The sequence below is a fragment of the Balaenoptera musculus genome, chromosome 4 (assembly GCF_009873245.2).
Source record: "Balaenoptera musculus isolate JJ_BM4_2016_0621 chromosome 4, mBalMus1.pri.v3, whole genome shotgun sequence".
NCBI classification, from domain to species: Eukaryota; Metazoa; Chordata; class Mammalia; order Artiodactyla; family Balaenopteridae; genus Balaenoptera; species Balaenoptera musculus.
Window position 1 is genome coordinate 50,824,444 of NC_045788.1, and position 22,444 is coordinate 50,846,887.

General features: G+C 38.7%; 1 protein-coding gene across 1 annotated transcript in view; it reads right to left on the reverse strand.

The window, feature by feature from the left end:
* Positions 1 to 22,444, reverse strand: part of SPATA16 (spermatogenesis associated 16) — a 237,058-nt gene that overhangs the window by 78,150 nt on the left and 136,464 nt on the right. The window contains exon 4 of the mRNA XM_036850729.1: positions 10,560 to 10,644. Within this exon, the coding sequence (XP_036706624.1) occupies positions 10,560 to 10,644 (85 nt within the window). The remainder of the gene's footprint in view (positions 1 to 10,559; positions 10,645 to 22,444) is intronic.

Genomic DNA, 22,444 nt, shown 5'->3' on the forward strand with positions numbered 1-22,444 from the left:
GCAGGACAGTGTGGGGAGAAGGGAGGGATGGGGCAGGTATAAAGCAACCTTACCTACTTGACAGTCTGGTCAAATCAATGCCATCGAATATGTAGTACTGATATGTATGCATGAATTTAATATGTGTATGGTTGAGGCTCCTTCCTCCATCCCTCCCTCCCTGTCTTCCTCCTTCCTTTCTTTCCTTACTTCCTTTCTTCCTTCCTAGTCCCTGGGACACTCACAGAACATCAACAGGAAAACTATGCAAAACTATACAAACAGAAAATAATGTCACGGTCATTATCTCCTTCACGGGAACACTCAACCTTGGATCAAATACATGCCTCAGTTACATCTTTCATTTAAAAGTGAACCTCTTTTACTGGCATACTACCTCAAATAGCATCAAAGCAAAATGAAACACAGGCAGCATTTAACAACGCTGGTAACCATAGAAACATATCATTAAAGAATATATAAACAGGAATGAATAATTAGATGAGAAATTCATTTCTACATTTATCTAAGACCTAGGAAAAGAAGCTCTCTTTTACCTCTCATCTCAATTCGGACACTTCCTCTTTAGCCTGTCTTCTAACTAAAAAGTATGAGAATTCATAAAATGAGAATTTTAGTATTGCCTAGCTTAATGGACAAATCTCTTTGTAGGCAAGTGACTAAAAAATATTGCAGTGCCCATTGTTGTCCAGATGTAACACTGAATGTAAGAAAGGATCCTGATGCAGCCAAGGAGTCTGCTTTCAGGATGGGAGGTGGGCAAGAAAACCTGACTGACATCATAGTGAGAGAGGGAGAGCAGTTGTTGATCTTTAAAAATGGGAAGCACAGTTTGCCTCATTTACTGGAGGCATCTATATATAGTGGAAAGACTGAGGGAGGGAAGAAGCTGGGGCTTATGGATTATATCAGTTACATTGTCAGCTAGGCAGCATCACCTGTGCAGGTCATCTGCCACTCAACCTGTGCACCTAGGGAAGCCCTACATAAACTCTATGGTAGGCTAAGTTGGTTATTAACTTAAAAAAAATTATTAATGGTCTTAGAGACCATCTAGCACATGATTATGCAGCAGAATCACCTATTAGGGGGTCAGTAGGCAAATATGACTTTCAGAACCTCACCCAACTCTGAGGATCTAATACTTCAGATGTTTTCCCAAGTGCCTCTGATGCAGCTGGACCAGTGTTTGAGAACCATTGACCTAAGCCAGCTTCCTCATCATATAGCAGCAGAAACTAAAGTCTAGAGCAGTTGTGGTAGATTACATTGCTGGTCTCAATTTACCCCCTCCCTATAGGAATATCATATCAATAGCTTTGTCATGGCTTTGCAGTAAGCAGAAGAATTTATGTCCTTGGGCTTGACCACATGCTTTTCTTTGGCTAATGGAATGTTTCAAGCATGGTATGAGCAGAGGCTTGAAATGTGCTTCTATGGTTTTGCTTTCTCTCTTAGAATCCTGCATTTTGCCATAAGAAGAACAGACATCAGGTAGCCATTGGTCTAAGGAGGATGAGAGACATGTGGATCACACTTGGGCCTCTTTGCAGCTTAGAGCTAAGCCTAACCATGCCCAGCCAAGACCAGTCTAGATCAGTCAAACCCAAGTTAACCTGATGATTATTATAAGTCACTGAGTTTTAGAGTGATTTGTTATACAGCATTATTGTAGCAGTAGCTGACTAATACAGAAATGAAGTAATTTACCCACAATTGAATCCTAGCATTGGAACTAGAAGTTATATGTTGTGAATCTGAGGTTTGACCTCATTCTGCTGCTCTATATTGCCTGTTTCCTTTTGCTTCCTTTCCTTCATAGAGTGAAGCACAGATATCCATTGCTTCCATAAGATCCCTCTGGTCAGTCTACATTCCCTATATTCCAGAACGTTGTCACCTTTCCTCATCAGAGCTTACCTTTCCTTCCGCATCTTGTTCCTTCAGGATTCTGTTTTCATGTTTCCAAAGAGATTAGGAAAGTCTCAAACTAATTCCCACAACTGTGTCTAGGGGTCACCCATTAATGAGTTAAGCACTTCTAGATAAAATTTCTTTTTCATAGTACTTGGGGATGACTAGAGACTTAATGCCAAATGGTGGGAATTTAAGCATAATATATGGCAATTGATAGGGAAAATATTTTTAGGTTAGTAGCTTTGGTGTTTCTCAAATTATATATAATCCAAATATTATAAGCCCTAGGGACTTCCCTGGTGGTCCAGTGGTTAAGACTTTGCTTTCCAGTGCTGGGGGTGCTGGTTTGATCCCTGGTCGGGGAGCTAAGATCCCACATGACTTGCGGCCAAAAAAAACCAAAACATAAAACAGAAGCAATATTGTAACAAATTCAGTAAAGGCTTTATTGAATATATTTATCAAAAAAAAAAAATAAAACAACAACAGCAACAACAACAAAAAACAAATACTGTAAGCCCTAGATTGTACTCAGACATGCTTTGTCCAAATATTTTATAAACTCTCTGCCTGACAGGCTAAATAAATAAATAAATAAATAAACTAACTACAGGCCATTTAAGAGAAATGCTCATATGGTATTTCTATTTTGTTCCTTCTGTGGAAAAAATTTTCACAAGAAGAAAATCTTTAGAGAGAACACATTTTTTCTTCTCCAGAATATGTAGGTGTTTTGTTAAAGATAATAAAAATTTTGTGGTTCCTTGACCTTACTTTGCCTGTAATTTCATATTAAAGATTTTATTTTTATTCTGAGGTTGAGATATCATAACTTTTTACCAGGTAAATGACTAATATTGGGATGATTTTGCAATATCAAGGAGAAAAACAAAGAACTGGAGTGTAAAGTTAAGTCTAAGAGGTCAACTTCTCTTCAGTGTTAAGGTAGCCTACCTCATTCTCTGGTTAGTGCAGAGAAATCCTTTAGCTTGCTGCTACCTTGATCTCCACTTTTTTTTTTTTTTTTTTAAGTTTAATTTTATTTATTTATGGCTGTGTTAGGTCTTCGTTTCTGTGCGAGGGCTTTCTCCAGTTGTGGCAAGTGGGGGCCACTCTTCATCGCGGTGCACGGGCCTCTCACTATCGCGGCCTCTCCTGTTGCGGAGCACAGGCTCCAGACGCGCAGGCTCAGTAGTTGTGGCTCACGGGCCTAGTTGCTCCGCGGCATGTGGGATCTTCCCAGACCAGGGCTCGAACCCGTGTCCCCTGCATTGGCAGGCAGATTCTCAACCACTGCGCCACCAGGGAAGCCCGATCTCCACTTTTGAAAGAAGAAGCTAATAGCTAAGACCTTAGAATTTGCATGAAGACACCTGTGAGCACAGAAACCAATGAGACAAAAGACTCTTGGAAAACTGTAACCTTCTCCAAATATTCCGATGAATCCCAAACTCAACTAAAGCACAAAGGTTGTCTGCAATTCTGAACTTAAAACACACACACACACAACACACACACACACAAATACTTGTTGAATTAACATAAGCACTGAATTTTAAAATTGCCAACAAAACAATTATACCAAAATATTCTCAATTTTATTGGTTTGAGTTTCATGTCAAACCATGATGGTTTTTGGTACTTTGACGGTATTGTGGAAGAAAAACAGATTAAGAAGTGATGTCTAATTTAAGTCCCAGTTGTTTTTCTTGGTAAGTATTTTGTGCTAGAATATGTGCTTTTGAAGACAGGGTGATGTCTCGTTCGTTCACTGCTGTATATCCAACACATAGCATGGTGCTTAACACATGGTCACTAATAAGTGCTTGATAAATATGTGCTGAATGAATATGAATGACAAATACAATTTGAAAGTAAAGAAGAAGGCTATCCACTAACTTAAGAGGATTCTGGAGACACTGGATTGGAAAGGTTTCAAGCTTGAATGTCTACAGTGCCGTCTGAGGAGGCACTATATGACACTAACATTCTGGGTGCTATTTTTTGCTTTGAGTGCTGGAAGCAGTAAATGTCTCCTGTTAGGCCCAATACCAAAGTGAAAAAGGGCTGTTGGAAAGAGAAGGAGTAGTGCAAGTGTCTTATCCTATGGTCTGTGAACCCCTGAAAGCCATGGAAGGGCTTTAGGGGACCACAAACTGTGCACCATCTTCCTCAAGCATGTGCCTGGGGAAAATCTTTTGTCTCTCAGGGCAGCCAGCTCCTGATTTTGTCCCTTGAAAGTAGACTAATTACACCAAAAAATATTTCTTTTTGGTGAGCCCACCTTGGAAACCATTTAGGCCATTGATATCTTTAAGATGGTGCACATTTCAATGCCAAGTACAACTTGAATTGGATGGGAAGTCTTGGTATTCTCTGCACAGATGGAGGACCCGAGAAGTTGGCACTTCCTCAGCCTCTGCTGCTTCACTAAGAAAGATGCTCCACATGTCAGGCTTTTTACATGGGCCCGTGTTAGTGTCAACAGCCCTTCCAACAATCCCCGAAGAGGTCCTTCTACTGCTGTGAAAGTCTTCAGCTTCCTCAGAGCCAAGAACTCAAATCATTGCCTTTTCAGTAAATCTTTGTCAGGATATAAGAGCACACCATGAGGTTCTTTCCTGTTAGAGAAGTGTGTTGGCAATCCAGAGAAGAGATTTAGTAGAGATTTGGTTTGGTTAATCCTTTTAACTTTTTTTTAAGAGAAAAGAAACCCCTTCTTAGAACAAATTGGATGTGAGAAGTTCATTCCAGGACTAGCTTTATAATGGCTCATATCTTAGTTACATAAATGAGGCAAATCTTTTGATCAAAATGCTGAATTTACTATTAGAGATACTGCTGAAGAACGATGAGTTTTTTTGGTCGAGCTGCTATTCTGAATGAGGTTGGTGGAGTCAGACAGAAATCTGAATTTTCTAATATTGGAGGTGAGACTGATAAAGTCTGGAGAGTTTCTAGAGACAAAAATCTACAGACACTCTGCAAATGGCTTATGTCTTATGAAGGTCATTTTTTGTCCAGATGACTTTAGAATGGAAACAAATTGCTGACATAGATAGCCTTGATAATATGAAGTTAACAAAGATAATCTCATTGACTTGAGGACAAAGGAAATGATGTAATATGAATTTTGGTATTTCTTGACACATCCCCCGTGTGAGATATTGTGAGCTACAGGAGCTCTGACTCCATTTGCTATCAGACTTTGTGAATCAGAATTTTACCTCTTATTGCCATTAAATGAAACATTGACATTGATGCAATGTCAAATATGTTATTTCAGTTTCTTATTCTAGAAAAAGTGTACAACCTTCTCACAAGTGTGAGAAAGCCATAATTCCTTGTCAATGCTGTTTTGTTAACTATGTGTAGATCAATTTCCAATGCAATGAGATAAATAATAAGCACATTTTTTTCTGTGTATGTGTTTATGAGTATTGTTTTTAAGTGGATGCTTATCAGTTGAATCAGATTCTCAGAGGGGTTTATGACTTGAAAGAAAGAGAGAGAGAGAGAGAGAGAAAGGAAGGAAGGAAAGGAAGGAAGGAAGGAAGAAAGAAAGAAAAGAAAGAGAAAGAAAGAAGGAAGGAAGTAAAAGGAAGGAAGGAAAGAAAGAAAGAAAGAAAGAGAAAGAAAATTTAAAATGAACAATCAAGGTGGGAAATGAACTGATCAGGCAGCTTGCCCCTGTTTAGTGGGGTTCCTCTGTACTCGTTTCATGGGAGTTCTGAAACAAAAGTAGCTGTTATTGCCTTTTCTCACTCCACTTTGCTGAGTGATGCAGACCAGAGTTGGCTCTGTTCCTCACGTTGCAGGAGATAAAGCTGCACACCAGGTAACTCACGTGTCTGAGAGCATGGCTGAAAACGAAGGCGAGAAAACAGGAGAGGGAAACAGGAGTGGAAGAGGAAGCCTTGTTTGTTTTTACATTTCCTGATGCTATTAAATCTAGCTCAGCTCCTGAGGCTATTAAATCTATCCTTGGATCTAAGGGTCAGGGGGCTTGGGAGGTAGACTAGAGTTTACTCTAAAGTTCTTCTTGGAATAATTTTATTACTTTAGGAACAACATATAAATACATAAGAGTCGCTGCTTCAAAATGGCTAATTCCCAGCCTAACTAGGGACTTCCCATTTTGCTAATTAGTTCAGAATTGTGATGAGGTCTGGGGGTGTTTGAGAAGAGGAGGCTGGCTGATAACAGAAGATGAGTATCAGGTTGTAGAAGTATGAATGCAGGTACGGTGTGACAAGGTATTTCCAACTCTCTCTAGCTCTGAAGAGGTGATACTATTATAGAATAACGGGTGCAAACACTTAATGAAAGTGATATATCCCAGTATGAGTTGTCATATAGTGTAGAGCTTTATGCCTTTTTTCCTTGCTGAGTTGCTGACATGGAAAGTATTCCTAATGCAGTTGAAAGGTGTTCTTGAGCTCACCAAAGCAAAGGTCTGTTCTTCTGCATCTAAGAGATTGTAAGTCAACGATCTGTGAGAGTAGGTGTAGACTTGTTCTTAAATTTTTACATTCTGAAATTTTCCATTCCCTGTTTAACATCTCTAAGAGAATAACTGACCAGGGTGGTAGGGATTTTATGTGGTTGAAAGGCAGATTATATAGTGACTTCTCCACTTACAAAAGTAGTGAAAATAGCCCCTATCTCTTCAGCCTTAATGGATGTCTACAAATGTACATGCAGACATAATTTCTAGTCTGTGATGTGTGGGGCGTTCTTACATTCAACAGTGTAATTGCCACGGTGGTTTGGGTAGTGGGACGGCCCTGTCTTTAAAGTTGGCATGGACTGCATACTCTCTGGCAGTGTTCCAAAAACCCCTTTTGACTTAGAACCGAGCAAGGTTTGTGGGAAGATGTATGCATTTGAATTAAGATCAGGGAGAGAGTGTCTAGCAGAAGGAAGTATATAACTATTGAGATACTGGTGTGGTGTGCTGATGTTGGGGCAGGTTAGAGGGGTTTTGTTTATGGAACTTATCTGCAGGATGTGTTTTCTAATCATGTTACTTTTTTCCATAACATAATTACATTTGTAATTATGTTACAAATTTCCTTAAATTTGTGACATCATGTTTGTTTTTTTATTGAAGTATAGTTGATGTACAATACTATATAAATTACAGTTGCATGATATAGTGATTCAAAAATTTTAAAGCTTGTACTCCATTTATGGTTATTATAAAATATTGGCTATATTCCCTGTGTTGTACAATATATCCTTGTAGGTTATTTTATACATAATAGTTTGTATCTTTTAATCTCTTACCCCTATATTTCTCCTCCCCTCTTCCCTCTCCCCACTGGTAATCACTGAGTCTGCTTCTTTTTTGTTATCTTCACCAGTTTATTTTATTTTTAAGATTCCACATATAAGTGACATCAGACAATATTTGTCTTTCTCTGTCTGACTTATTTCACTTAGCATAATGCCCTCCAAGTCCATCCGTGTCGCAAATGGCAAAATTTCATTCTTCTTTATGGCTGAGTAGTATTCCATTGTGTGTGTGTGTGTGTGTGTGTGTGTGTGTGTGTATATGTATATATACATATATATGTGTATATAGATACACACACACTATATATATATATTATATATATATATATATTTATATATATATACCACATCTTCTTTATCCATTCATCTGTTGATGGACACTTAGGTTGCTTCCATATCTTGGCAATTGTGAATAATGCTTCTATGAACATTGGGGTGCATGTATCTTTTCAAATTAGTGTTTTTATTTTTTTCAGATATATACTCAAGAGTGGGATTCCTGGGTCATATGGTAATTCTATTTTTAGTTTTTTGAGAAACCTCCATACTGTTTTCCATAGTGGCTGCACCAATTTACATTCCCACCAACAGTGTAGGAGGGTTCTCTTTTCTCCACATCCTCGCCAACATTTGCTATTTGTGGTCTTTTTGATGATGGCCGTTCTGACAGGTTTGAGGTGATATCTCATTGTGGTTTTGATTTGCATTTCCCTGATAGTTAGCAATCTTGAGCATCTTTTCAGATGCCTGTTTGCCATCTGCATGTCCTGTTTGGAAAAATGTCTATTCAGGTCTTCTGCCCATTTTTTAATCAGTTTGTTTGTTTGTTTGATTTGAGTTGTATGAGCTGTTTATGTATCTTGGATATTCACCCCTTATTAGTCATATCATTTGCAAATATTTTCTCCCATTCAGTAGGTGTATGACATCATATTTAGATGTACCTGAAAACATGAGGTTTTAGAGCTAAGATGGGCTTTAAGAATAGACCTTCTCAAATGTCTTATGCTAGTTACCTCTTATTTTCTACTTGAAGCGCCTCTAGAGACTAGCCTGTTTTAGGTTAGACACTGGTGTTAGAACTTGGACTGAGTCAGATCTGACTTCCAGACGAGGACCCTTTTTCAATATACCACGTTGCTTCAAATTAAAGGAGAAAAAGAGAATACAAGGACAAATAGGTTTTTGTTATCTTTAATTAATGCAGAATAGTAAAGTAATAGTATTCTTTTTATTCCTTTTTCTTTAAAAAAAATTTATTTATTTATTTATTTATGGCTGTGTTGGGTCTTCGGTTCTGTGTGAGGGCTTTCTCTAGTTGTGGCAAGCGGGGCCACTCTTCATCACGGTGCGCGGGCCTCTCACTGTCGCGGCCTCTCCCGTTGCGGAGCACAGGCTCCAGACGCGCAGGCTCAGTAATTGTGGCTCACGGGCCCAGCTGCTCCGCGGCATGTGGGATCTTCCCAGACCAGGGCTCGAACCCGTGTCCCCTTCATTGGCAGGCAGATTCTCAACCACTGCGCCACCAGGGAAGCCCTTTTAATTCCTTTTTTGTATAGCAAACATGCACGTATTGGTAAGTGGAGATTTTTTTTAGTAAAAAATTTTGTTTTATTTTAAGTAAATGAAATAGGGATATTAATGCTCTTTGAAAGCTAAAGAAAACAGACAAAAATTTATTTACAAAATTTTCAAGCTCTTAACCTGTCTTAGGTTGCACCAACGTTGAATCTATTTTTTCCTAGTTCAATGTAGATAAAACAGTAGGTACTCAATATATGTTTGTTTAATGAATGAATAAATTGAAACAAACATTCGTTTGGGAACTAGTAAATGCCAGGCCTGCTGAATATCATCTAACCCTCAAGATTCAACTCCTTTCCCACCTTTCTTCAAAAGCCTCTGAAATACTTTAATAAAAAGCCCTTTTCTTTTACTATATCTATGTAGTAGACATTATTTGCTTATTTTTCATATCTAGCAATTTTTTACAACTATTTACTTACATACATAAGCAACTACTACTGTTTTGCATGTTCCAGACTCCCCTAGGAAAGTCTTGCACTTACTAGCAAATTAATAATTTTTTGAAATAATAATAATTTTATCTACTTTAAGGTCAATTTACAGGTGTCAAGTATATTAGGACTAATTTAAATCTTTATTTTTAGGTAAATTGAGCTCCAAATATTTAGACAGAACCATATAAATTAATGAAAATTTTATATGATAAACCTAATACTTTATTGTTTACTGAAGACAACATGTGATATAGAAACAGAAAACTAGGGGCCAAGACACAATAGTGAAAATGTGGGAAAAATCAGGAAGTATCAGAAGACTGTTGACAATTATTTCTCACTTTCATATTAGTGTTTTAGCAGATCTTATTCTAGTTGGTTGAAAAGGTTCATGTTCAATTACATTAAACCATCTTGAAATGCAAAGAAAAAAAAGGCCACACACAGTTTGGAGACGAGAAGATTTGGAGGAGGGAGTTGGCTTCTGTACTGGATTTTCAAATATTTGAAAATATTTCGTTTGGACGTGGGTTTCCATTGGGTCCATGTGGCCTCACTGGGAACTACTTGATGGAAGTTTTAAGGGAGTAGAAATCTATTTTAATGAGGAAAACAGTTTAATAATTAGCACATTAGATGTTTTTTGGGGATAAGTGTGCTTTTCACTTTGAATATATTTCATCAGAAAGTCATTGACAATTTGTGGGGAGAGGATAGGATAAGAACAGATTTGTATGTTGTGAAGGAGACTGAACTAGTAAATTCTAAATTTTTATAATTCTAAGAAATTCTGACTCTCGTCTTGACATCTAATTGACCTTTGGTATGACTTCTTGCTGCCATTTTGAATAATAAATAAAAAAGATGATCTGCAGTTTATTACTGGTTAAGTGTTTCAAGTACTACGTTACCCCACAAATACAGTGGATCTTTGTATTTTCCTTTATTATGTAATTGGTAGTACTTCTAGCATCTGCTTTTACAGGTCATAGGTTAAGAAGAATCTATGAAAATACAGTGTTCATTTTTTAAAGGATCATGTCTTTATAGCAGCACGCCAGGGAAAGTAGTTCCTGGGATGTCTAAAATTTATATTGGGTTGTAAAACTGAAGTATGGGCCAAGGGTTAACAACCTTGAATTTTGCCCTTAAAATTAGTCTCAGAAAATCTACTTCATTATAAATACATTACTACTGAGTAGTGTCCTTCTGATTGATATGCCCAGAGCTCCCTTTTTCAGCAGTCTTTTTAGCACCAATCCTTCATTTTGGTTCTAAAAATGAAATGGGCTCCTCCTCCCTAGTTGGGACATCAATTTTTACCTGCCAGTATAGTTTGATGAGCTTGCTTATAGACTGTTCACTTCCTCCACAGAGCCAGAACATGTAGTCAGCAATCATGGCACTCCTAAGAACAAGGACAGATTTTTTGAAAAAACAAATTTATAGGACAGAAGGAAAACTATAACAGGCAGTATATATAAATACTGAAGAAGAAGATTTTGTAATGTATAAATTTGTCTAGACTAATATTAAGCAAAGCATAAGGCACATTTTAGAATGTAGAAAGTAGGTCTTTTTTTTTGGTACCAAAACTAAAACTGTAAGAGAAGCAACACACCATTTGTCTTCTACATTGCTTTTCTGTTTGTACAGTATAAGAATATTTAAAGACTATGAGAGAATGCTTTGTTTTGGTTACCTCTTATTAAACTTCAAAGCATTTATAGAGTAACATATATTTTATAGACTCTAGAACACCTTCAAACCTAGCATAGCATATATAGCTAACTATTATACTGGTACTAAAGCATATCTCAGACTTTACCTAAGTTGAAGATTATTCACCTCTGATTAAAGTAGTCTCCTTAAAATTGAAAATAAAAAATTTCCAATTCAACAAACACTCCCCTCCCCCAGCCTTTGTGTTTAATTGAATTAGTTTTGGAATCTAGTGTGTACGACCACTACATTAGTCTTATTAAGCTGAGGGCATATTAAAAACTATTGTGCAATGGATATTAATTCATTGCTTAGCACCCTTTGGAAAAACAGTTTACTTTTATGGCTGTTTCTCTGCTAGGCCTCTCTTTTCTCCAGAGATTCCAAATCCAATTAAATGTGACTGGAAGTAATTCCAAATTGTCACGTTGGCCAATTAGACATATAATAATCCTGTGTACCTAATCACTAGTACCAAAAGTTTATTTATTTAAGCAGACCTATCACTGTGTACCCTGAATGTTTCTCTTATCTTTGCCTGCAGATATGTGTTGTTTCCTGACATAATTGTAAATTGAATTAGAAATTTTCCTTCCCTAAATATATATGTTGTCTAAGGCAGAGCAGCTATAAACTTACTATGGTACTCCGCTGAAGAATTAGAATGTTTAGATTCTCGCTGAGGACAGACAAAAATTAGGACTCTAAAGGTTAACAATGGGAAAAAACACCACCATTTGAAGGATTACGCAGCTCAGCATTTCTCTTTTTACACATGTGGTATTGGAAAGAAGCTATCCACTGACATTTCAAAATAACTGGCAATAATTTAAGAATACCTAATCTTTCAGAAATCCTTTTATATTTTTCAAAGCCCTAGTTTAATGATAAGATAAAATGAGCTAGGAGGTTTTCATATTGCATGAACATGTACGGGGTAGAAAACAAGTTATAAAAATCAGACTAGAGAGGGGCAAAGTAAATTTCAAATATTTGCATTTTGATTGAAACACTTGTAAAAATTTTCTTCCCCTGACAACCTAAAAAGGAAGTCTACTTGACATGTAGATGCCTGTCACCTAATAGAAATCTATTTTATAAATTGGATTTATAAGAAATCAAGGAAGAATGTAAAGTCTCACTGCCAAGGACAGCACACATTGTATTCATAGAAGTTGGGTCCTCTGACGTGATGACTTGATTCTGCACTCTGATTCCTCCTTCCCTCAGCATTTGGATATGTAAATATGGCTCAAACAAACATTGCTTAATGAGAACACCAGCTATTAGTTAAACCAGGGATGAGCAACCTCTTTCTGTAAAGGACCAGATAGTAAATATTTCAGGCTTCGTGGGCCATGACTACTCACCTTTGCCTTTCAGAAGCAGCTGTAGACAATAAGTTAAAAAATAAGGGCGATTGTGTTCTGTTAAAACTTTATTTACTAAACACATGTGCTGGGTCAGATTTGGCATGGTTTGCCTAACTCTAAGATAAACAACTTATTAGGTTGAGCAACAGGTGGCAAGCATTGATATAATTGCCAATCAATAGTCAGACTCCAGCTTCTATACATTCTGGTCACAGGCCTCCTTAAATATTTCAGGGACAACATACATATTGTACTAAAATTACTGAGCAGAGTTCAGGAAAGAAACATTACAATTTTGAAGCATGAAAAAACTGTTAAAGATAATCCTGGATCATAGACGCAGTATCTTGAGTTAAGCAAAATCTGAATCTATTGTTTCTATTATATTAGTTATTGCCATCCTTGGATTGGAACAATTGTGAGAGAAGAGGAGGTAGGTCACTACAGTGGGCTTCTAGGTCTTTCCTGCATTTGTAAAGCTTTTGGTGAGTTGGTTTTGAGTTCACCATTGTAAAATTAGGAGTTTTAGCATTTTTATTAATGTTTTCCAAAAGCTGCTTTTTCTATTATAATGTGTTGTCAGATTGCTACTTTCTTTTTCTTTAAATTTTATTTATTTGCATGATTTAAAAAAATTTTTATTTATTTATTTTTTGGCTGTGTTGGGTCTTCGTTGTGGCTTTCTCTAGTTGCTGGGAGCGAGGGCTACTCTTCTCATTGCGGTGCGCTGGCTTGTCATTGCGGTGACTTCTCTTGTTGTGGAGCATGGGCTCTAGGCGTGTGGGCTTCAGTAGCTGTGGCGCGCAGGCTCTAGAGCACAGGCTCAGTAGTTGTGGCCTACGGGCTTAGTTGCTCTGCAGCATGTGGGATCTTCCTGGGCCAGAGATTGAACCTGTATCCCCTGCATTGGCAGATGGGTTCTTAATCACTGCGCCATCAGGGAAGTCCACCAAACTGCTACTTTCTTAAGTATGATTTTATGACACCTGGGGGCTCAAGTCTTTTTCCAAAGGAACACATCTCCAAATTTATATTGAAATAAGTGAGGAATTAAGATTCATTGAAATTTGCTACCTGCCCTCAGTGAAGCACAATTATTATAATCATAAAAAGATACCTGTGTTAAATAACAAACTGTGGTTTCATAGAGCTGCATGTTTGCTGGGATATTTTTCATAAGTATAGTGTATTTCTTACAGTACCTGGCACAGAGTTGTGTTCATATTAGGAACACAATTTAGGTTGTAGTTGCTCCAACCCCATTTTATTCCCAGTGGCAATGGCAGTTATACTTTTACCACCCACCTTCCTTTGTCTGGTTCCCTACCATGGTTCTGTCCTACAGCTTAGCATTTATGTATCAGTGTAGAAATCAGTGGAAGAACGTGAAAAGGGCGTGGAAATAACATTACGTATACCATGCAATAGTTGTGAGGCAAGAGTAGCGGTTTTTCATCATGCTGAGTTTTTAAAGGGCAAAGATAACTAATTAATTAACCCAGAGTATCTACAAGGAGTCAAGTACCTGTGGGATCCTAGTTTTGGCTAACTCACCTCATGAGTCAAAAGGAAACAGAAACCCATCACTCTGCCTACTTTTCCTCAGGTATCTTTGTTTTCCTTTAGACCAATATCCTAGATGCTAGTCAGTGTGATTCACTGTTGCTTCTAAATGTCCTCCTGTCATCATCTTTATTCTATTCAGCTTACTTTCATTAATCTACTGAATGTTGTAGCTGCACTGGAACCGTAAGATCACATTAGCCAGCCCTTTTTTTTTTTAACATCTTTATTGGAGTATAATTGCTTTACATGGTTGTGTTAGTTGCTGCTGTAAAACAAAGTGAATCAGCTATACATATACATATATCCCCATATCCCCTCCCTCTTGCGTCTCCCTCCCCCCCTCCCTATCCCACCTCTCTAGGTGGTCACAAAGCACCAAGCTGATCTCCCTGTGCTATTCAGCTGCTTCCCACTAGCTATCTATTTTACATTTGGTAGTGTATATATGTCCATGCCACTCTCTCACTTCATCCCAGCTTACCCTTCCCCCTCCCCGTGTCCTCAAGTCCATTCCCTCTGTCTGCGTCTTTATTCCTGTCCTGCCCTTAGGTTCTTCAGAACCTTTTTTTTTAGATTCCATATATATGTGTTAGCATATGGTATTTGTTTTTCTCTTTCTGGCTTACTTCACTCTGTATGACAGACTCTAGTAGTTTAATATCTGTGGGTTTTGAGATTTACTAAGTGCTGAGTGAGTACCATGATAAGCCCTTTACATGCAGAATGTGAATCCAGCCCACCCACAGTTCTGCACCAGATCGCATCCTGTCTTGCCCACCCATGGAAACTGCTCCAGCAATTCTCTTTCTCTTTCTCTCTTTCCTTCTTGCTCTCTCTTTAAATTTCTCCTTTTTTCCTGGGGCTTTTCTACTAACACACAAAAATGCTGTTCTTTCTACCACCTTAAAACAAAACAAGATAGCCCCCAAACCCCTCTTGATTCACTTCCCTTCCAGTTAACTTAATTCTTTCTCTTAAAGAAAACCCAAGCAAAGGAAAGAACAAAACTCCCCTCACAAAAACTCACTCCAACAAGGCTCTTATTCCTCCCACTTCACTGAAACTGCTCTTGTCAATGCTACTAATAATCTCCACACTCCTAAACACAGTGGCTCAATTCTCAGTCTTCATTTTACACATACTCTCAGGTGTAACTGGTGTGATTGTTCTCTCTTCCAGCACCTACTTCCTGCTGGGCTTCCACAACTCTGCTCTTTATGATTTCCCTCCAGTCTTACTGGTTGCTCTTTTCAGTCTCCTTTGCGGTTGTCTCCTCATCCCTCTGGACTCCTAAACTTGGAGCTCCCCAGGGCCCAATGCTTGGACCCATTCTCTTTCTTTCTGTACTTAATCACTTGGTGATCTCACCAGTTTCATGGTTTTAGACACCATCCATTGGTTGACAACTCGTACATTTATACCCTGAGTTTAATCCTCTTCTTGGATCTGCAGACTCTGACAAAAGCTGCCTTTTCAACATCTCTACTTGGATACCTAATAGGTATTTCAAACTTATTTCCATACCTGAGACCCTGATCTTCCTTTTTTCCTCTTCCCCAAGCTCTAGTAGTCTTCTCCATCTATCCAGTTTCTCAGGCAAAAAATTTTGGAGTCATCATTGATTCCTCTCTTTCTCTCACATTTCCCATCCAATCCAAGATAAAATTCTGGTCTGGTTATCTTTGACCTATTTCAGAATCCTGCCTCTTCTCACCACCTCCAGCATTACCATCTGGTCCATCATGTCTTACTGGGATTATTGCAACAGACTCCAAACTGGACTCCCTGCTTCTCCCTCCGTCTATTCTCAACACAGCAGGCAGAACAATCCCATTAAAATCAGTGCACCAGAGTAGGTCACTGCTGTGCTTAAAACTGCAAAGGCTTCAGTCTCACTCAGAGTGAAAACCAGTCTTTAAAATGGCAGTTGAGCCTCATGCCATCTGGTCACATATTACTTGTCTGATCTTATTTCCTACTTGCTCCAAACTGTCCACCTGCTTTCCTCAAAAAGAATATGTACTCTATTGCCTCTGGGATTTTGCACCTGACAGTCCCTGTCCTAGAATGTTCTTTCCCTAGACACCCCTGACTCTCTTGCTCACCTCCTTCAGGCCTTTATCAGGTGTTATTTTCTCAGTAAGGATTACCCTGACACACTCCAATACCATCCATACTCTTGCTTGTTTTTGCTTTTTCCACAGTGTTTATCACCATTCCACATAGTGTTTATTTTATTATTTTTCATTTTGGTGGTGTTTATTGTTGTCTTCTTCTACTATGGGGGTCAGCAAGCCATGGCCTGTGGGCCAAACCTAGTCTGCCACTTGGGTTTGTTAATTAAGTTTTAATGCAACATAGCAATGCTCATTCACTTGTGCGTTGTTTATATTTTGTCTGTGGCTGCTTTGGTGCTACCGTAGTAGAGTTGAATAATTATGACAGAGACCTTATGGCCCACAAAGCCTAAGATATTTACTATCTAGCTCTTTACTGGAATGGAAGCTCCCAGAGGGCAGAGGTTTTTGTCTGTTTGATTCACTCCTCTCTCTGCAGTGCCTAGGATAGTGCCTGGCACTATTAGTGTGGCACTATATAGTGTAGTCGTCACTCAGTAAATATTTGTTGATTAAATGATGAAGCATTATTTTATTTATTTATTTAAACTAAAAATATTTAATTCTCATTACAAAAATCCTGAGGCCTACAGAGTTACATAGTTTACTAGGATTGTAACACAAGCAGTCTAGCCCTAGGTCTACCTCACTGTCTGTATTTAACAGAAAGCTTTTGTACTAGAGGTGACATGGGAATGGAGGGGCAGACTGGGCTTTGTCAATTTAGTTAGTCCAATGTGGAATCCAATGCAGCATTCAGCTCATATCAGAGCTTAATAAATGCTAACGGATGCTGATGTATTTATTACATAAATTAAAGAGGAAAAGTACCAGGAAGCACAGTGTCTTAATGTGTTGGATTTAAAATTATTATTATTTTTTAAAAAATTATTTTATATTATTTATTTATTGTTTTTGGCTGCGTTGAGTCTTTGTTGCTGTGTGTGGGCTTTTCTCTGGTTGCGGTGAGCAGGGGCTACTCTTGGTTGTGGTGCGCGGGCTTCTCATTGCGGTGGCTTCTCTTGTTGCGGAGCACGGGCTCCAGGTGTGTGGGCTTTAGTAGTTGTGGCACGTGGGCTCAGTAGTTTTGGCTCGCGGGCTCTAGAGCGCAGGCTCAGTAGTTGTTGCGCATGGGCTTAGTTGCTCCACGGCATGTGGGATTTTCCCGGACCAGGGATCAAACCCGTGTCCCCTGCATTGGCAGGCGGATTCTTAACCACTGTGCCACCAGGGAAGCCCTAATATTATTTTTAACATGATGTCTTTAGAAATGTGTCAACAATTATTGTTTTTCTGCAAGCAAATCTACCATTCTTTTGATACTGTATTTGAATTCATTTAAAATTTTTTTTTCTGAAGTCACATTTACTTAATACATCTGTTAAATGTAAAAGGGTCGGAATCTGGCTTTCAAATATATATGCATCTAAAATAAAAGATTTTTATGTCATGAACTCAGCTTATTGTGAATCAAATCCTATTTCTATCAAATAGCAAATACACAATAAAAGAATTTGACGTGTTATTATTTATACGATAAGTATCAGTGTTGTTTTCCAAATTAATACTGAAAAAGGATCACTATGTACAATATAAAGATATTCATGCCAGGTGACTTTACACATTGAATATTTCTAAACAGACTGTGCAATTCTAAAAGTATGAGAATTATTGACATTTCTCAAGGCCTATGTTCAGATTCAAAATTTATAGCATTTCTACTCAGTGTGGCCACATGGTGGTGTAAAACAGTAAGATATGGGTAAACAAAAGAAAATCATAGCACACCATCAGCTGCGTGGTCTCATTGGGCTGACTGGCTGGGACCTTGAAAAGTCATTCCGTTCAGCACCTTGCCTTTGGGCAGGATCACACTTAAACCTTTCAAATGAGACTGATGATGAGAATCTATTCTGTTTTAAAGACCTCCATGAAAGGACATTACTCTGCTTTCCTCACTGATTCCAGAGTTTCACAGCCATAAACAGCATCTTCTGCAGTTTTAGTCTGCAGGCTTCAGTTTTCTATCCAGTGATACTTGCAACCCCAAGTAGACTTTACCCTCTGAATAGCAGTTCTACATATCCTCACAATAATTTATTAATCTTCTCTTCCCTAGGTTAATTAATTAACTCCAATTGCTTTAATCTTTCTCTGTGGGTCCTCTTTGCTTGACATTAGTCAGTTTCATGGTTGTCTTTTCAACTTGTTTCAAATTCCTCCTCCTTTTCTTTCTTCTACAGCCAGAAATTGACCTCTCTCAAGAGTCCAAGGACAATCTTATGGAGTTTGTATGCAGCTATTTCATTTATGTAACTGGTATAGGTACTTCTTAGAAATGTATCTATTGGATAGTTTTAACTACAGAATTCTTTATTTTCAACATATTTAACAGGTTGTTTCCTTCTTTTTGTACTTAAAATAGCTCAAGAGTGTATGTATATACATGCCATTACTTTCACATAAATTAATATTGATGCAAAGTGCATATTCCTTTTGAACACAAATACACACTAGCATTAAAAAGATTATATTCTGATTGGGAGGAGAGCCAAAGTAGCAAATTCACTCAAGCAACCACACACACGATGCATCTTTTTGCAGGCTCATATATTTTCCACGCAGCAGTCAGCCACAATGATCTTTAAAAAATGTAACTGTAAGTTACCTCAATAAAATCCAAGCTCCTATGGTTGCCTCCCACTCTTGTAATAGGCTGTTCTTGTTTTCCTCTTCAACACATTTTCCATCATCCTCCAGTCAAGGAGGATGTTATTCAGTTGCTCAAAGCAAATACGAAGTTTCCTACCTTGGGACATTTGTGCATGTGGTTCCTCCTGCCCGGACTCTATTTCCTCAATTATTTATCTGCCTGCTCCTTCTCAAGATTTAGGCCTTTTAGGCTTTAGCTTTAACACTGATAACCTCTTCAGTGAGGCCTACTCTGACCATTTTATCTAAAGAAGTTCTGCCCTACCGCAGCCAGAACCTTATCCTTTTCCTGCATAAGTCTCACATTGTGTAATTACTTGTTGGTTTACTTGTTTATTACCCTCTTTCCCTAGACCTGTATTATCTGATATGGTAGCCACTAAGCCATACGTGGCTATTTATATCTAAATGAGTTAAAATTAAAAGTTAAAATTCAGTTTCTCAGGTACACGGGTACATTTCAAGTGCTCAGTAGCCACATGTGGCTAGTGGCTACTCTGTTGAATGACACAGAACATCTCCATCAACAGTGGGAGCAGCTCTAGACTAAACCACAGGAAACTACCATTCTAGTGCCTCTTACAGTACCTGGTAAATAGTAGGTGCTTGTGGGGTTAATTTTAAGTATCAACTTGACTGGGCTACGGTGTGCCCAGATATTTGATTAAATATTATTCTAGGTGCTTCTGTGAGGGTGTTTGGGGGTGAGATTAATATTTAAATCTGTAGACTGAGTAAAGCAGATTGCTCTCCCCAGAGCGGTGGTGGTTTATCCGACTTGTTGAAGGCCTGAATAGAACAAAAAAGGCTGAGCAAAGGAAAATTCACTTTCTGATTGTCTTCAAGCTGAGACAGGTCTTCTCCTGCCTTTGGACTCACACTTGGATTGGAATGTACATCATCGGCTCTCTGGGTTCTTAGGCCTTTAAACTCAGACTGCAACTGTAGCCCTGGCTCTCCTGAGACTTCAGCTTGCCAGCTACAGATCATAGGACTTCTCGGCCCCCATAAATGCATAAGCCAGTTCTCTATATATTTATCTCCTATTGGTTCTGTTTCTCTGGAGAACCTGACGAATACAGTGCTCAGTAATTTATATCTGCTTTTGTCTGCGCTTTGCCCTGGTCATCCTCTCGCCCACTCCACTACCCCTAAGTCATCTGAGGGTCAGCAGGAGGCCCAGCTCCTATAACGCTGTGGGTTCATGCATTTCAGTAGTTGGTGGACATTGAAGAAGTTATAGTTTCGTCTCTGGACCTTTGTAACAAGTTTGCCTCTGTAACTAATTGCTTAATTCTTTGAAAGTTGTCCCCGAGACCAGGTCTCTACCTTTTGCAGACCAAATCTAATTAATATGTTCCTACCTTGATTATCATTCCAGATGTGGTTATTATGGAGTTCTAGCCATGCTTGCTCCTGCAAGATTGTCCAGTAATGGATGAGAGTTTTTCTTGAAGTTCACTGTCTGCCTACTAGCCTGGAATTTCAAATATTGCCTGTCTCTAGATTCTCAGATGGTAACCACCACACGCAGCGACAGTAATAGTATCGTTATTTGTAACAGCAACCAATATTTCTTGAGTGCTTACCAAATATATAGTAATTGCTTTGACATCTCATTTAATTCTTAGAGCCAAGCTGTGAAATGAGGAAACTGAGGTTCCTCAAATTGAGGAGACTAGTTTTCCAAAAAAGCAGTGAAAGGGTCAGAATTGAAACAGATATATTTGTCTTCAAAATTTGGCCTCTTAACTCTGGTAATGTACTATTTCCATAATGCCATTCTTTTCTTGTGCATCTTTTACAAGACTTTATTAACTTTTGTTGGAATTCCTTGATGCTAATTTCTTGCCAAACTGTTGACTTCCCTGGTGGTGCAGTGGTTAAGGATCCGCCTGCCAATGCAGGGGACATGGGTTCGAGCCCTGGTCTGGGAAGATCCCACATGCCACGGAGCAACTAAGCCCGTGCGCCACAACTACTGAGCCTGCGCTCTAGAGCCCGCGAGCCACAACTACTGAGCCGCGTGCCACAACTACTGAAGCCTGCGTGCCTAGAGCCTGTGCTCCGCAACAAGAGAAGCCACTGCAGTGAGAAGCCTGAGCACCGCAACGAAGAGTAGCCCCCGCTCGCCGCAACTAAAAACTCTATTACTGTGATTGATTAAACAGTGAAGGTAATTACTATTTCCTGTTGGTGCCTGGTCCTCCTCCCCTGTCCCTGTCCCATGCTTGTCTCACCAGCAGACATGCTTTCTCCTTAGTTCTGGCTTATTACTCTGACGCAGTCAACTTTTCCTTTCCTGGCCATATCAAGAAATGTGTTATTACTCGTATAGAAAAACATATGTCTAGTTGAAGAGGCCTAGATGAATAGAACTCATTTCAGATTATATGTGTATGTTTGATTTTATTTTTGATGATTAATTTTTCTTTGTGGAGACCCCCAAATAGGGTTATCAGCATTATCGATAAATGTTTATTATGCTTATTACAATAAAGTTTAGAGTCATGGCAACATTCAAAAGTATAAGAACATGATGCTGACCTCTGTGAGATGCCAATTTGAGTATTGATATAATAGCCATATTTGAAAAGAGTAATCAAAATATAATACAGTTTTATAGCTGTAAAAAACTATGCAAATGTTAAGTACATAATATTAACTACGAAGTACAGAGCATAAGTGCTATAGAATCTTAAAGGGGGAAATGATTACTTTTGGCTGTAATGGACTGATTGAGTGCTAAGACCTGAAGAATGGCTATCATTATTTTTAAGTGGTGATGAAGAAAAGGGAGCTTTTTTTTTTCCTTTGGCCAGAGACATATTACATACAAGGGCACTAAAGGTGGAAAGTATTACTGCAGAATCTGAGGAGAGGCAGAAGTTTTGTGTGAAAGAAGACGGCCAGGAAATAATGTTGGGGACAGATTATGGTAGCCTTGGATTCCAGATGAGTTTGGACTTTTTCCTGTAGAAGTTAGGGTACAATTGAAGGATTATTGGTAGGGAAAGTAACGTGGGATCTTACCCAGCCAAGATCTCTTGGGTTTAGCAGGGACTGTGACAGCCTCTGGCCATACTGGGGTGTCTCTACTTTGCTTTTTAGGTATGGGTTTATGGGGAACTGGAGTCCTGATAGGGCCATAGGTCTGAGTACATGCTTTTATTAGGCTCATATTTGAATACTTTATGAATTCATTCATTCCACATAGATGGAGATTCTAAGATAAATAAGCCATTTCCTATCATTAAGTTCTAACGGGGAGGCAAACGTGCACAAAGATAATTATATCACAACCAGTAAAATGGGGTAATTGCTATATACACAAATGCCCCTGAGAGGGTTGATGTGTTCAGGACGGGAGACCTAAAGGAGATGAGAACCTAAAGGAGTTCAACCTAAAATGACGAGCAGGTATTGGTCAAGCAAAGGGAGAATAGGACTGAGAAGGGCATTCTAGGTATAGGGTACAGCCGGAACACAGGTGCAGAGCTTAGAAGTAGAAGAAAGAGTGGGAAACCCCAGCAGGACCTTCTTGCTAAGTTTAGAGCAGGCGAGGAAAGCAGGGAGAAGGCATGAAGGAGCTTGAATTTTATCCTACAGGTGTTAAGTACTAAATGACATGAAGTTCTGTGGTTTAGTGAGAGAAGCTTGGCAACTCTTTAGAGGATGCATGAGGGTGAGAAGACTGGAGGTGGGAGGTCATTGTTGG